General features: G+C 28.8%; 1 protein-coding gene across 1 annotated transcript in view; it reads right to left on the bottom strand.

The window, feature by feature from the left end:
- The window catches only part of LOC122508312 (metastasis-associated protein MTA3), a 231,998-nt gene that overhangs the window by 90,872 nt on the left and 125,836 nt on the right, over nt 1–15,290 (bottom strand). Inside the window, exon 4 of the mRNA XM_043621586.1 lies at nt 983–1,234. Coding sequence (XP_043477521.1) covers nt 983–1,234 — 252 coding nt within the window. The remainder of the gene's footprint in view (nt 1–982; nt 1,235–15,290) is intronic.

The following is a 15,290-nucleotide window of genomic DNA, read 5'->3' as shown; positions in this document are numbered from 1 at the left end:
TACGGTTTTCACGCGAAAACGTATTGGCAGAAACTCACCGGCAATACTATTCGCTCTCTTCCAATCCTGCCTTTTTTACTGGGGGTTACAAATTTAAATTCAGTTTCTCAAAATCCAAAATGGCAGAACAAAATTTTAAAAAGTGTACGGATATTTTCATAAAATTTGGTACAATTACGTTTTTAGATTCGTTTATTATGAATTTATCCACACAGCACCAAAACTTTCCTGGAAGTTGAATATTGCATGAAAATTTAAATTTTTTAATTTAAAGAATTTTTAAGTTTTTAAATTTTTTTTTAATTTTCTGTAAACTTCCGCTTTTTTGCTAAAAAATGAATTTAAATTTTAAAATAAATTTAAACTTTCAGTTTAAATTCAGTCAACTTTGGTGCCCAACATTGAAAAACAACAGCGGATATTTAAGAAAGAATCAGACAAACAATCGGAACAAAAATTAATCCAATATCATAACTCTGTATTCTAAAAGAAAAAGACACTTCAATTTTTTAATTATTTTGGTGAAAGCGTAAAGAATTTAATTTTTAATATTTTGAACAATTTGAAGTTGCATTCAACAAATATTTCTTACTGACAAAGAATTGACCCTTTTCACCAAAACAAATTTAAAATTCAATTTTTCTTTATTAGTTAAAATACGAAATTATGACATTGGACTAACTTTTTGTTTTGTCTGTCCGTCAGATTCTTCCTTAAAGTCATTTTAAGTTTCATGAGCTTCTGAACTAAAGATTCAGAAGGTTGCAGTCAAGAGGAGGAAGAATATTTTTCGACAAAATTATCAAACACAGTTTAAAAATCTAGCAATAAAAAATTATATTTGCAGCAAAAATAAGGGCTCAGTAATTTTTCATTTGTCTGGAAATAAAATTTACTTGCAGACTGAAGTTCTCTACCTAAAATTGATTAAAAAGTACTGAATTCAATAAAAGAAGAAAAAAGTGACTCACGAAATAATTACCTTTATCAGCGAGTAATGTACGTTGAGCAGGATCAAAAACTAAACAATAGAAAAATGAATCGTCCTTATTGAGATAACTCAATAAAGATTCAGTTTCATTTAATAGTGTTACGCAGCATTTGCCTCTTATGTGCGTGGCGGGCATCGTCTCTACTTGCCGGGATAAGAAAAGTTCTCTGTGCTTCATTTGATGTCTCTGTTTCGAACTCAGTTCTGCAACACCTCCTGCTCCAACTACACCTTCTTCCATCCCTAAATTTGAAAAAAAACATAAGCTTAAATAAAAACCAATTTAATCTACATTTTCATATACAATTCAACATCATGCTGAAACAATACATAAAACAAGAAGAATAAATAGGCGAAAAAATGTCCAATGTTGAAGCATATTTGACCTGAAACATGTACGTCTTTATTTTTCAAAAAAATAATTTAATTTTTCTAATTTTCTAAATACAATAAAAATGCAAAAATATATTCATCAATAAATATGTTCTCAGTTTTGCGACAAATATAATTGACAATATAAAATAAAAATGTCCAAAACTAGTAATCACAACATTAAGACATGTTATGGTAAAGTGTTTAAAAAATTACATATTTTAATTGTGTAAGAGAAAAAAGAATAATATAAAAATTGTATTTACACATGAGGCATTTCTTTCCATTTCGAATTTTATCCAAAAATTTATTGTAATTACATAAATTAAATGTAAAAATGGCAAATTTTTTAATGCCGTAAGCCCTTTTTTAAATAATATATTTCAAACGAAATATAGAGAATTAAATGACCAAAAACACTGTCTCCAATTTTATTTTTTGTCAAAAAATAATAAAAAAGTAATGTTAAAAATTCTATAAGGCCTCCAACATTAAATAAGATGAAAACTTTACAAAATTTCATGCTATCTCTTAAAATTCAAAATGTTGGATCCAACATTACGATCAAAATTTAAAAATTTTATATTTTTTTTCAATCTCAACATGCCGCAGTTTTTTGATCGTTGATTACGAAATTCAAATAACATTTTCAAAATTCAAAGTCATTTAAAAAAATTTAAAATGACAGATTTTTACCGCTTCATGTTCATAATCAGCGACTAAAAAAATTGTACACGGAAAAAATAAATTTTGTGAATATTGCAGAATTAGTTCAATAGTCTTGATATCGTTTTACGTAATTGAGTTTCCTACTCTTTACCAAATTTTCTGCATTTAAAGCGCAACTTTTCAAAAATATTTACAAAATATTTTGTATCCTTTAAAAAATACGTTTGTAGAAAATATTTCAGCAATTCTTACAGAACTAATAAGAAAAAAGTTTAGAATTCTTCTGTATAAATTACAAAAAAGTATTGAGGTAAAAGCACCAGTACTTGGACACTTTTAAGATAGAAGCAACGATTTTTAAAAAAATAGTATAGTTTTACTTGCCAAACTTTTTATATTTCGTTTGTATTATGATTAAAGAATTCAAATTAAAAAAATTAGTCTAAATTTTTACTTTAGTTAAATATAAATCTAGAAAATAATTAATTGCTTTTTTACCGTAATAGTTGGACATGCCTTTTTAGAGGGTCCAGTTGGTCCAGTAGTTGGATACGATAAGGACCAATAGTTAGACATTATAAGAAAATACGCATGATATTTATTTACATACAATGTTTGCATTTGTATATTAGTTAATATTGTCAATAAATTTAATAAAATTTATTAGTTAGTCATTTTATGTTAATTAATTCATTATTTAATTAGATTAAAGCCTGTTAAGTTTTTGTCCAACTACTGGTGCTGCTGGTTTTTGAGGTTATGAAGCAGAAGGTAAACTTGGACACTCATTTTGAGTAGTTCGAGACTTATAATTTTTTTTTGATAAATTTTGAGCTTAGAAATTAAAAAATTGAATTATAACGAACAGAGATCCAAAAGCTAATATTAAAAAACGGCATATATTATTTTTTCATTTACATTGAAAGCAGTTTTAATTCTTTTTTTACTGTCTAATGGTTCCATTTTTTGCAATGTCCAGGTACTGTTGCTTTTACCTTAGTATCTTCGCAGAATCCAAATTTCTTAAATATTTTATTACAATTTCTAAAATATACTGTATAAAATACAAATTAAGTTTTACAGTTATTCAAACGTTTACTATCCCAATGGGAAAAAGACCATTGGCGCATTATTGGCCCAATATTGGGAGCCAACAGTTCCATTAGTGGTCCATTATTGGCACCCAATAATGGACCACTAATGGTAAAATCGTGGGATGTCCACGCCGATTGTCAACCATTATTGGTTTATCAATGGCTGCCATTAAAAAACCAATAATAAAAAAATTTTTTTAAAAATAATTTTAAATAAATAATAAAATTATTTTTTCAATAATTATTTATTTTTCAAAAATATTAATAGGGGATAGTTGGGCATAGTTTTGACTTGAGTCAAAATTCCTGAAGTGGACTAGCGTAATTTCAAAATTACTGTATTCAATTACAAACATTTACATGTTAAATGTAGACCTTATTATGAGTTTATTCAACAGTTCAAAGGAATTTTTAAAAAATTAAAATGTCTCTAACTAAGTTATAAACAATTAAAGTTTTTTACAGTGCTTAATTAAAAAATTCATATCTCGTGATAGAATCAATGGATTTTAATAAAAATTGCATTTTTGTGAACCTTAAATATTGCAGTTTTATTTAAAAAAATAAAAAAAAATTATTGTCAAAAATTTTTAATTGTTATTGCAAAATTAGTTGTTTATTCGCAAAAAAACCAATTTTCGCATTGTCGCAGAAAGTTTGCATAAAAGTGGTTTAAGAGGAAATGTTTTAAGGATTTTATAACCGTTTTCAAATTTAGTGGATCGCAATTGAGGCTCCGGATCTTAAAAGGGCACACGCGCGAGCACACGGCAAATAAGTTGGCCCCTGGAGATAAAATTTTGAAGTTGTTCAAAATAAATTTTAAATTATTGTTTCTTGTACAGAATTTCAAGGCGAAACTTTTTTTCTAATAAAAATTTTTTATATAATTTCTCGTTTTCACGTAAATTGGAAAAAATGTGATTTTTTGAATTAAGAAATTTTAATGAATTTTTGACTTCAATTTGTGACTACTTCGTTAAATATTAATATTTTTCCACGAAATTGACACACAATATTCTTCAAACTATTCCAAGAGTTAAACAATATCTGGAAATTTAAAAAAAAAATTGTATGTCAAGGTAAATAATTATTTAAATAATTTTGTCGGAAAAATGATTCTCCTATTTTCAATTGAAAAAGTTGAGTGACGAATTTTTGTTTTCGGAAAACTTTCAGCGACAAAAATGTTCATTAGTATGTTAGGAAGTTTTTTGGAAAATATCTCGCCATTTAATAATAAATTAAAGACGATAGAGCAATTTTAACATCTTCGCGCTCTGCTGTAAATGTAAACAATGTCTAACTATATATACATTGGTCTTGTAATGGCGGCCATGCTACACGTGCGCCGCCACGCCGCAATTTTACAGCAGAGCGCGACGATGTTAAAATTGCTCTATTGTCTTTAATTTATTATCAAATGGCGAGATATTTTCCAAAAAACATCCTAACATATTAATGAACATTTTTGTCGCTGAAAGTTTTCCGAAAACGAAAATTCGTCACTCAACTTTTTCAATTGAAAATAGGAGAATCATTTTTCCGACAAAATTATTTAAATAATTATTTACTTTTACATACAATTTTTTTTTAAATTTCCAAATATTGTTTCACTCTTGGAATAGTTTGAAGAATATTGTGTGTAAATTTCGTGGAAAAATATTAATATTTAAACGAAGTAGTCACGAGTTGAAGTCAAAAATTCATTAAAATTTCTTAACTTAAAAAATCACGTTTTTTTCAATTTACGTGAAAACGAGAAATTATATAAAAATTTTTTATTAGAAACAAAGTTTCGCCTTGAAATTCTGTATAAGAAACAATAATTTAAAATTCATTTTGAACAACTTCAAAATTTTATCTCCAGGGGCCAAATTATTTGCCGTGTGTTCGCGCGTGTGCCCTTTTAAGATCCGGAGCCTCAATTAGCAAAAAAGTTATAGCGTTTTTTCTATCGCACCGCACGTCTACAGCGCTAGCGCGCGGAACGTCTCACAGTCAGTGGGGCAAAAACACGCTATTGGACAAACTGATTTTAAGACCACAATTTTTAACCGATTGACAAAATTTTTTTTTTAAATTAAAGCTAATAAAATTTTGCATAAAACGTATGTTTTTTATTTAAAAAAAAAAATTTCTGTTAATTGTTTATTAAATGTTAAATAAAAAAATGAAAAATTTTTTCACTTTAAACAAATATTGTTGCTTATGAAAGCCTACACGGAGAAACTTTTTCTTCTAATATTAAATATATTTGGTTATCTTTATTCTAAAAGTACGTTAGAATGTGAGGATTTTTCGTGCGTTGTGCTAATAATTTCAACATTAATACGAAAATATGATAACTTCGTTATATATTAAGCAACCTTCGGTGTACAAAAATTACTATCTGCATTAGAAATAGTCTTATTTTTCTTTAGAAAAGAATAAAATGCTAGTTTTTGTTTGAGAAATAATACGTTAATTCTAACCTTTTTTCCACATATAGATAGAATATATAAGAGACATTCTAACGTAACATACCAATTTTGGAAGGACTGCGGGCGGACTTAATCGATTTTGCCCGAGCATCACCGAGTCCATCACCTGACGTCGCGAACTAACCCTAATGTTTTCGAAGTTGAAATTCACACGTGTATGAAAGAAAAAAAACCTTTTATTAATAAACGTGAATGTCTCCTCATGCCAAATTAAATTCAAGAACTGTTCCTCAATATAACATAATTTTTTTCACGACTTTTACTTATTTACATAATTTGATTAGAAAGTTATTTAAAAAAATGCTGTTTCTCGAAGGTACATATTTTTCCACTCGTTTAATATATAAGGACGATTCAGCTGTGTACTTCTAACGAATCGTGCGATCTTTCGGTTTCCGTGACCAATCGTCGTGTCTTTACTTGCGTATGCGTGTGTGCGTTATTAATATAGGTTAGGTTCTTACGTCGTGTTAAATATATTTACCTACAGTTACAGTGACACACACTAATGCCATCTACCATCAGATCCAAGTATCACTATCGTCTCTATGAATATCTATAGAGTAGACAATTAATTTGTTGTGTTTCTTTTTAATTCATGGCTTTCCCAACTTTGCAAAAATTATTATTTTCTTTCTAAAAGAACATACTAATTTTCGTTAGTTTCCTTATGAAGAACTGTAAAATATATACTGAATGAGTGTTTTTGATAGTCTCAATAGCAATTTCTATAACCTATGTCGTTTTTCCCTTGAATCTAACCTAACATACTAAAATGTCTCACCAGTTTTAAGAATTAGTGGTATTAAAAGTTTCTCCGTGTATTATATTATTAATAATTACCAAAAACGTTATAGCCATGTTATAAAAATGTTTTGAGACATTAACTATCTTGTTTAAACAATTTTTGCTTTTGTCATAAACAAATAAATTAAGAAAAGCTTTTTTTAATATTATGTAAATTTAGTGACTAAATTTTTCATAAACAAACTCTCATACTATACTTATGATATGATATATTTTTCGAGTTCGATTTTTTGACATATCTTTATGTTATTTGACCTCAGGAGTTCAAAAATGACATTTTTAAAAAATGTCATTCCGTATGTGTGTGTGTATGTGTATGTGTGTGTAAACATTACATTTTCATAAATATCTCGAAATCATGAAGAGCTTTTGGGTTGAATTTTTTTTTAAATTGTAGATCTCACCTGCGGACATAAAGTGAGAGTACTTTCTGATATATTAATAAAGTTTAACTAAATTTTTTTTTTGATTTTTAATTTTGCAAAAAAACGTTTCTCGCCCATAACTTTAAAAAAATGTTAGGACACCTATAAATGTTTTTCCATAATTTTGTAGAGTTTTTTTAGACGCATCTTTTGAGCCCTAGTTTAAACATTTTTCGTCCATATTAACCGGAGTTATTAAACTTTTAAATATCAAAAATTTTGGAAAAAAAGACTTTTTTGAAAATTTTGTTGAAAAACGTAGAAGTAACTTTAAAATTATCGTTATTAACTTGTAGAGCATTAAAAAACGCTTCGATTGACCTATTTTTGAACCTAATTCGATAATAAATTTCGAAATTATTGGCATTTTAAAAACCAAAAATGGTGAAAAATGACATTTTCTCAACTTTTTTGTTTCAAAATTTTTGTTTAACTATTAAATTATTGTAACTTTCTTGTGGGGTATTTAAAAACAAATTGATTGACCCAAAATTCAATCACTCTTACCATATTTATAAAATGTTATTCATATATTTCTATTATTTTTATCTCTAGGAGGGAGTAAAGTGTTCATGAAATGAGCACCAAAATTATAAAAAAAAATATTTAACTTGGCAGCGGTTTTTTGATTTTAGATGAAGCAGTCAGAAGATATCTTGACCACCGCAAAAGCAATTTTTTTGAAAGGGGCCCGAAGAACTGTTGCAACGGGCCTGATTTTTTAAATATTTTTTATAAAAAATGTAATATCTTTCTCATTTAATAGTGTACTTTCAGATACCAAAGTGTTCAAATAAAAAAATTTATTTATTTTATGAAAAAAAAAGCGCGCTGCTGACTCTTGACTCGTGGGACGCAGTGAGACCGCATGGTCAAATAACCTAGGTTATGGAGACATTTATTTTCAAATAAAACGGACCGATTTTTGGGAAATTGAAAATTAAACATTAATTACCAAAAATTAGGGTAAATTTTTAAAATATTAAAAAATAAAATTCACCATTGGAAAGAGGACGAAAAAACCTTTCAGAAACATATTCTACAAAATTTTTCCTATTACAAGTGAGCACCTAGATCGTAGAAGGGCACGTAAATTTTTCTCGGCCGAAATCGATGTCCCCTAGACACTTAAAATTCAATTTCTGAATTTTAATATTTTAAATACACCTCCTTATAGAAAATTTCATTGCGCATCTTTTTTTCTTATGAAATTTTTTTGTATCTATAACCGTTTTCGAAATATTTGAGAAAAATTGATTTTTTGAAAACTGTAAATTTAATGACATTTTTCACTTCAACTCGCGATAATTCAGATGATTTTAAATATTTTTCAATGTACCGAAAAAGAAAATACGTCTAAAGATATTCTACGAATGATAAAAAAGGAAAAAAGTTATTTTCTTTATAAACAAAATTGTTGTTAATTTTTTTCTTTATTAATGTAAAAAACATAAAATACAATCTTCACGGCTCTCGTTTAACGGGCGAATTTTAAGTAACAAAGAACTTTCAGTGAGAAAGTTGTTCATTATAGACCAAAGAAGTTTTCTGGAAAATCACAGGGTTAATAATTTATTAGTGTTGAAATGGTGAATGTTTAAAGTTGATACCGTCCGAATGTGTAGCACGCGTCACTCGCCACAGGTGCTTGGGAGGCTTGGGAGTGTCGTTTCATAGGTTATGGCCATCGCGCGTGCCACACGTTCGGACGGTATCAACTTTAAACATTCACCATTTCAACACTAATAAATTATTAACCCTGTGATTTTCCAGAAAACTTCTTTGGTCTATAATGAACAACTTTCTCACTGAAAGTTCTTTGTTACTTAAAATTCGCCCGTTAAACGAGAGCCGTGAAGATTGTATTTTATGTTTTTTACATTAATAAAGAAAAAAATTAACAACAATTTTGTTTATAAAGAAAATAACTTTTTTCCTTTTTTATCATTCGTAGAATATCTTTAGACGTATTTTCTTTTTCGGTACATTGAAAAATATTTAAAATCATCTGAATTATCGCGAGTTGAAGTGAAAAATGTCATTAAATTTGCAGTTTTCAAAAAATCAATTTTTCTCAAATATTTCGAAAACGGTTATAGATACAAAAAAATTTCATAAGAAAAAAAGATGCGCAATGAAATTTTCTATAAGGAGGTGTATTTAAAATATTAAAATTCAGAAATTGAATTTTAAGTGTCCAGGGGATTTCGATTTCGGCCGAGAAAAATTTACGTGCCCTTCTACGATCCAGGTGCTCAAGTATGTTCAGAAAAAATTCGAAAAGTAGCCGGTGTTAGCAAAATTGACCCCCCTCTACCCCCTCCAAATTTTCAAAAAGGTCAAAAATATTTTTTGGGGCACATTTCTACTTGATAGAGCAACAAATTCCTCGAGTTTCAATTTTTTCAAGAAGTTGAAATTTCAACTTAGGACATTTCACGTAAAATGCCTCATAATACACGGAGAAAGAAATAAATAGAAATTAATTAATTAATTTCTTATACATGGTGACCACTAAAAACAGTCAAAAAATTTCCCTGACTTTTTCCCGACTTTCCCTGACCAATATTATGGGTGTTTTTAACTTGGTTTCTAATGAACAATAACACAGGACCACAAAAAAATTCATTAAAAGGTTCCTTTGACCAAACCTGGTGTATTATATGTTTTTGGGGTCGCTGAAAACGAATCTGAAGTCCGTTTTGCTCAATCACGTCAGGATTTTTCCTAACCTCAAAATACATATCAGATTTTACGTGACAAATAAAATTCTATAAATATTGACAGATTTACCTCAATCTCGGTATTAAGGCTTTATTGGGTTTGCTGATTACGAACTTAGAGGCAGATTATCAAAATACAAAATGGCGGATCAAATATGGCGGTCGCTGATTACGAATTTAAAGTCAGCTTTTTGAAATATAAATGAAGGATCTAATATGGCGGTCGGATTTATAAAAATTTCTTGAATCTTTACAGAACTTGGTATCTAGGAGTTTTTAAGGTCACTGACCAGGAATTATTTTGTGGGTCTGTATCCAGGGCAACTTCACGTTGTAACGTCGGGCAACTGAGTTATTCCGTTATATGTCAGACTCCAAAAACTTACAGATACTAAGTTCTGTAAAACTTCAAGTAACTTTCATAAATCCGACAGGTTTTTTTTTAAAAAATTTTTGAATTTTAACAAAACTTGGTATCAAGGGGTTTTTGGGGCCGCTAATTACGAATTTTAAATTTTAATAATAATAAAATAATAAATATAAGTAATAAAAATCCTTAATTTTTATTTCGAAAATCTGACTTAAAATTCGTAATTAGCGGCCCCAAAAACCTCTTGATACCAAGTTTTGTTAAAATTCAAAAATTTTTTAAAAATCCGACCGCCATATTTGATCCGCCATTTTGTATTTTGATAATCTGCCTCTAAGTTCGTAATCAGCAACCCCAATAAAGCCTTAATACCGAGATTGAGGTAAATCTGTCAATATTTATAGAATTTTATTTGTCACGTAAAATCTGATATGTATTTTGAGGTTAGGAAAAATCCTGACTTGATGGAGCAAAACGGACTTCAGATTCGTTTTCAGCGACCCCAAAAACATATAATACACCAGGTTTGGTCAAAGGAACCTTTCAATGAATTTTTTTTGTGGGCCTGTGTAATTTAAATAAGAAATATATCTCTCAAATTATTATTTATAACTACTATTCATTTCAAACAGTTGAGAAGGATGTTTTAAGGATTTTTGAATCAATTTGTAGAAGTATATAAAATTCTTTATTTTTAAAATTAAATCTTTAATCTTAAAGTAGCTAAGACTGCGGCTAAAACTTAAATTTTGAAAAGATGTTTTTTAGTCAATAAATCCGTTTGGATGCAAAAATATATAAATAGATCAATCTTGTATAGGGCAATTGTCCTCACCAACATTTCATAAAAAAGCTTCTAATATTTTAGCGTAAAATAAATGTTTTGCCCTTTTTTCAAAACTTTTATTTTGTAACATTTAACAATTATAAATTTAATAAACTAAAATTTATTTATAAATAAAAAAACAAAATTATGGGTTTAATTGTCGTAGGCGGTTTCGTTTTTCGGCCGTGTACTTGCCTAATGACATAAATAAACTGAAAAAAAAATTATTTGATTCAATTAATTCAAATTATTTGCAAAATTTTTATTTGATTCAAATAATTATTATTTGGATCTAATAAATATTTATTTGCTTCAAATAACTTGAATTATTTGAATCACATTTATTTAACTCAAATAAATCTTAATTGGATCAATTAAATAATTAATTGAGGCTAATAAACGAATTTGTTTAATGCAAATAATTAGTTATTTGAAACAATTAATTTATTTATTTCACTCAATTAATTGAATATTTGATATAAATAAAAATTATTTGATATTTATATTTAACCATTTCCGTTAGAAAGATAATGCAATTTGACTGTTTTGGCTATTTAATATTTAGCCCTAGTCTCCCTTATATAATTTTTTTTTCTTTTTATAATCTTTACAATTTCCCTGACTGATTAAAAAATTCCCTGACTTTTCCCTGACTTCCAGGTTTTCCCTGACCAGTGGCCACCATGTTATAGAAAGAAATTAATACTCGAAAAGCGCAGTAGCGCCAGGCGAGAAACATAACTAACACAAGCCTACTACGATTGCAAGAGATTCATGCTTTTTCGGTACACGGAAAAAAAATACGTGAATCCTTCCTTGACTTTTGGATAGGACACAAAATACAAGGCTGTATCATATACTTTTTATTAGAAAATATAGAAAAGTCCTAGAGTTATTCTAGTATTAGTATGGGCAACAGTGTTTTTTAAATTTTAACGAAAAGTCATTTGTTCAGTTTTATAAAGTACGTGAAAGATTAGTTGACTGCGCTTGAAAATTCTGTAGAGCATGCGCAGTGTGCGTTGCGCGTTTCTACCCAAGGTAAATGCCAGCTGATCGTCTGTTTCCATTTGTGTTAATTTCAGATGTGAATATACTATTATTTTATGAAAAACAAATAGTGTTAATATATATTTGTCTTCAAGAATTGACTTCCAAAAAAATATTTTTTATTTTGTGTTTCTCACAAAACAGAATGTTATGTAAGTCTCAGTTTTCAGTGAAATAGCATGTGACACATTCTCTGAAAAAAGCCACTTAAAAAAAAATGTGCTCACTTTTTTTTGGCAATTATATAACTTTTAGTACATCTAAAAACTAAGAGAAAAAACATGATTTTAGGTCCGTGCAATGCGGGGTTGCCATACTGTCAGGGGTCAAACTTTTTACCAAAATAATTTTCGAACCGCTATAACTTTAAAACAAATGAATGGATTTTAAAACGCCCAGAGAGTTTTTTTTGCAGAATTACCTAAACTTTAAAACTATGTATCACAAAAATTTTTAAAACTTATATTTCATAAAAAAAATTGAAATTTTTTTTTTAACTTTTAACTCTTTATGCCCCTTCGATTTTTTTCAAAATTACCTCAAAATATTCCTTTTTTAATTACCTTTTTATCCCACCAAAAAAAATTTTGGGACAGCAATATTTGTAGGAGTTACAAATTAAAAACTAGCTCAGCGCACGCTCTTGATTCGAACCAAAGGCTTGGCTTGCCTAAAATATGTCAGTAAAAAGAAAGGAAAGTACAAAGCAAGAAAAATAATCAGGATTTTAGTGAATTCGAACTTTTGGTATTATTTTATTACATAAAATTAACCCTCCTACGCATACTTTTACAATCAAAAATTTTTTTTTCTTTTTTTTAAACCATTTTAAACGTAATTTTTATTGTTAAATAAATAATATGCAGTGTTGTTAATAATTTAATAGCATTATTTTATCCCTAAGAAACCATTTGCAACTTGATAGATCTCTTAAAGTTAATTTAAACAAAAGTTATTAACATCAGAAATGATTGGACGAATATATTCGGCTTTGAGCACAGAAGGGTTAAAAATTTTATTATCTGCATTTAGCCTAACCCAGGATCAACGACGTGGACGTAGCAGACATTTGATCCCATTTTTATTTTTTTTTTGCATTTTTTTATTTTTTTAATTTTTTTTGTATTTTTTATTATTTTTTGTATTTTAAATTTTTTTATTTTTTTTGTTTTTTAATTGAAATTTTTTGAATAAAAAGTCTAGCTAAACGATTTACGTGTTTTTGCGCTTACGGCCACGCTTAGGTGGAAAAACTGTGATTTCTTCAGAAAAGCTAAATGTTTTCAACAACATTTAATTATCCGCAGTAGGTATAAATGTGTGATACTTTTGGGTCCCATTTATTCTTTTTGCTGAAGAAAATCTAACATTCAAAGACTGTTCGAGTACACTGTGTTCTGTTTTTGATGAATAATACACGGAAGTCAGAGCAAGGTTTCCTTTCGCCCAATTAAAAAGAGCTTCTGCTGTTAAAATTTGTTGGGAAGGTGGTAGTTGTAAGCTCGCTCTCGCTGCCAGTCTTTTTAAATTTCCACCTATACCATCACAAGGCCGTTTTCCATGTGCGGTTTCATGGAAGTGCCATTCAGCATCGATTCCAAAATCTTTCTTATGATTCAATAAATTAGCAAAATTAAATCGATTTTTATACTACTGTGCAGCTCCATCAGTAAAATATATTATTTTATTTATCGATAAATTTTGCTCCTTTAAATGTGTCATAAGAATTTTTTGAAATGCATGCACAGCTACGGTATTATGTGTAAGATCATCAGAAAGGACAACCATACTATGATGTTCCATTTTCTGATGTCTAATATAATAATACACAGCTGTATGAATGGAAACTTGGTTACTGTTCCAATGGAAGGACTGAGCAGCGTTTTGAGCCACGAATGCATAGTTCTCCGCAAAATCACATAATACCAATAGTTCACCATCTTTTAGATTTTCCTTCAAATGTTCTAAATATCTTGCTTGCTGTCTTGCAATAAAATCGTGATTCCTCAAAACTGTTAATTTCTCGCACAACATTTCCACAAATTCATTTCCATCCTGAACTAGCGATACCAGTGTTGAACGGTCTGTGCTTTCCCAAATTTGAAACTTAATTTCTTCTATTTCATTAGATTCGAAAAGCTCATTCAATGGTCTTTGATAATGTTAATATTATTTTTGCATGCATTACATTCACCGGAGTGACAATCAGGTGTCGGATTTTTGCACACCATGATTTTTAAACAATCTTTATACGTAGTAAGTTTCAAAGCACTGGATTCAGACAAGGAGGGTATAGATGATCCGTCAATCATCAAACGCACATTTTCGTGGTAAGTGCATACACAAACTGAATGTGTTCCACTTGAGCCTGCAAGAACACAATGTTTCGGACGCAATCGAGCAAAAGTGGAAAATCCTATCTTACAATCTGAATGCTCTGTTTTAAAAAGATTATAAAGCTCCGAAAGATTGCATAAAATCAAACGTTTCTACATCTGATTGCTTTACAGAAACAAAATCTTTTTTACCTGGCAAAAGCCGACTATTTGTGTCCTTTTCATAAAAACTGATTACTGTATTTTTTATTTCTTCAGATAATAAATTTCCATTAATTTTTTGGCTTTTGTCTTCTCTTGCTTGTTTGACAAGTTATGTCGAGAACATCCAAATGTCTTTGCTACTTTTCTTTCAGTCCATGAGTCTGGTAAAAGTCTTATGAGTTCATACTTCTAAAATCTACTACTCTGTGGATCATTAAATTTATTTTTCAATTTTTGAATTATTTGAAAAAAATCAGCATAAGTATTACTTTCATTAGTAGACTTATTGACCTTATCATACGTGTAATCTGAATCAGATTCGTCTTCAGAGTCAAATTTATTATTATCCTCAAATTCGTTTTCGACTTGAACTTCACTCAAATTTCCTGAAGAAGTAGACGGTTCAGGTTCAACAGTAAAAATCTCAGGCCAACCTTCTGTCGAAACCTGTTTGCGACATTTGTCGCACAAATACAAATTTTGAGATACTCCAATAATTTTGCAGTTATTGATTTTTCGTACATTTTTATTTTTATGGTCTTTAAATTTAAATGGATTAAAACATTTAACAAAAGGCAAAAATCGAAGGGGGCATAAAGGGTTAAAAATTGAAATAAAAAAATTTTTCAATTTTTTTATGAAAAATAAATTTAAAAAATGTTTGTGATACATAGTTTTAAAGTGTAGGTAATTTTGCAAAAAAAACTCTGGGCGTTTTAAAATCCATTCATTTGTTTTAAAGTTATAGCGGTTCGAAAATTATTTTGGTAAAAAGTTTGACCCCTGACAGTATGGCAACCCCGCATTGCACGGACCTAAAATCATGTTTTTTCTCTTAGTTTTTAGATGTACTAAAAGTTATATAATTGTCGAAAAAAAGTGAGCACATTTTTTTAAGTGGCTTTTTTTCAGAGAATGTCTCATGTCTCAGAAGTCGTGA

This window comes from Leptopilina heterotoma, unplaced genomic scaffold (assembly GCF_015476425.1).
Source record: "Leptopilina heterotoma isolate Lh14 unplaced genomic scaffold, ASM1547642v1 Lhet_530, whole genome shotgun sequence".
NCBI lineage: Eukaryota > Metazoa > Arthropoda > Insecta > Hymenoptera > Figitidae > Leptopilina > Leptopilina heterotoma.
Note: the sequence above shows the minus strand (reverse complement) of the source record. Positions and strands in the feature narration are given on the sequence as shown.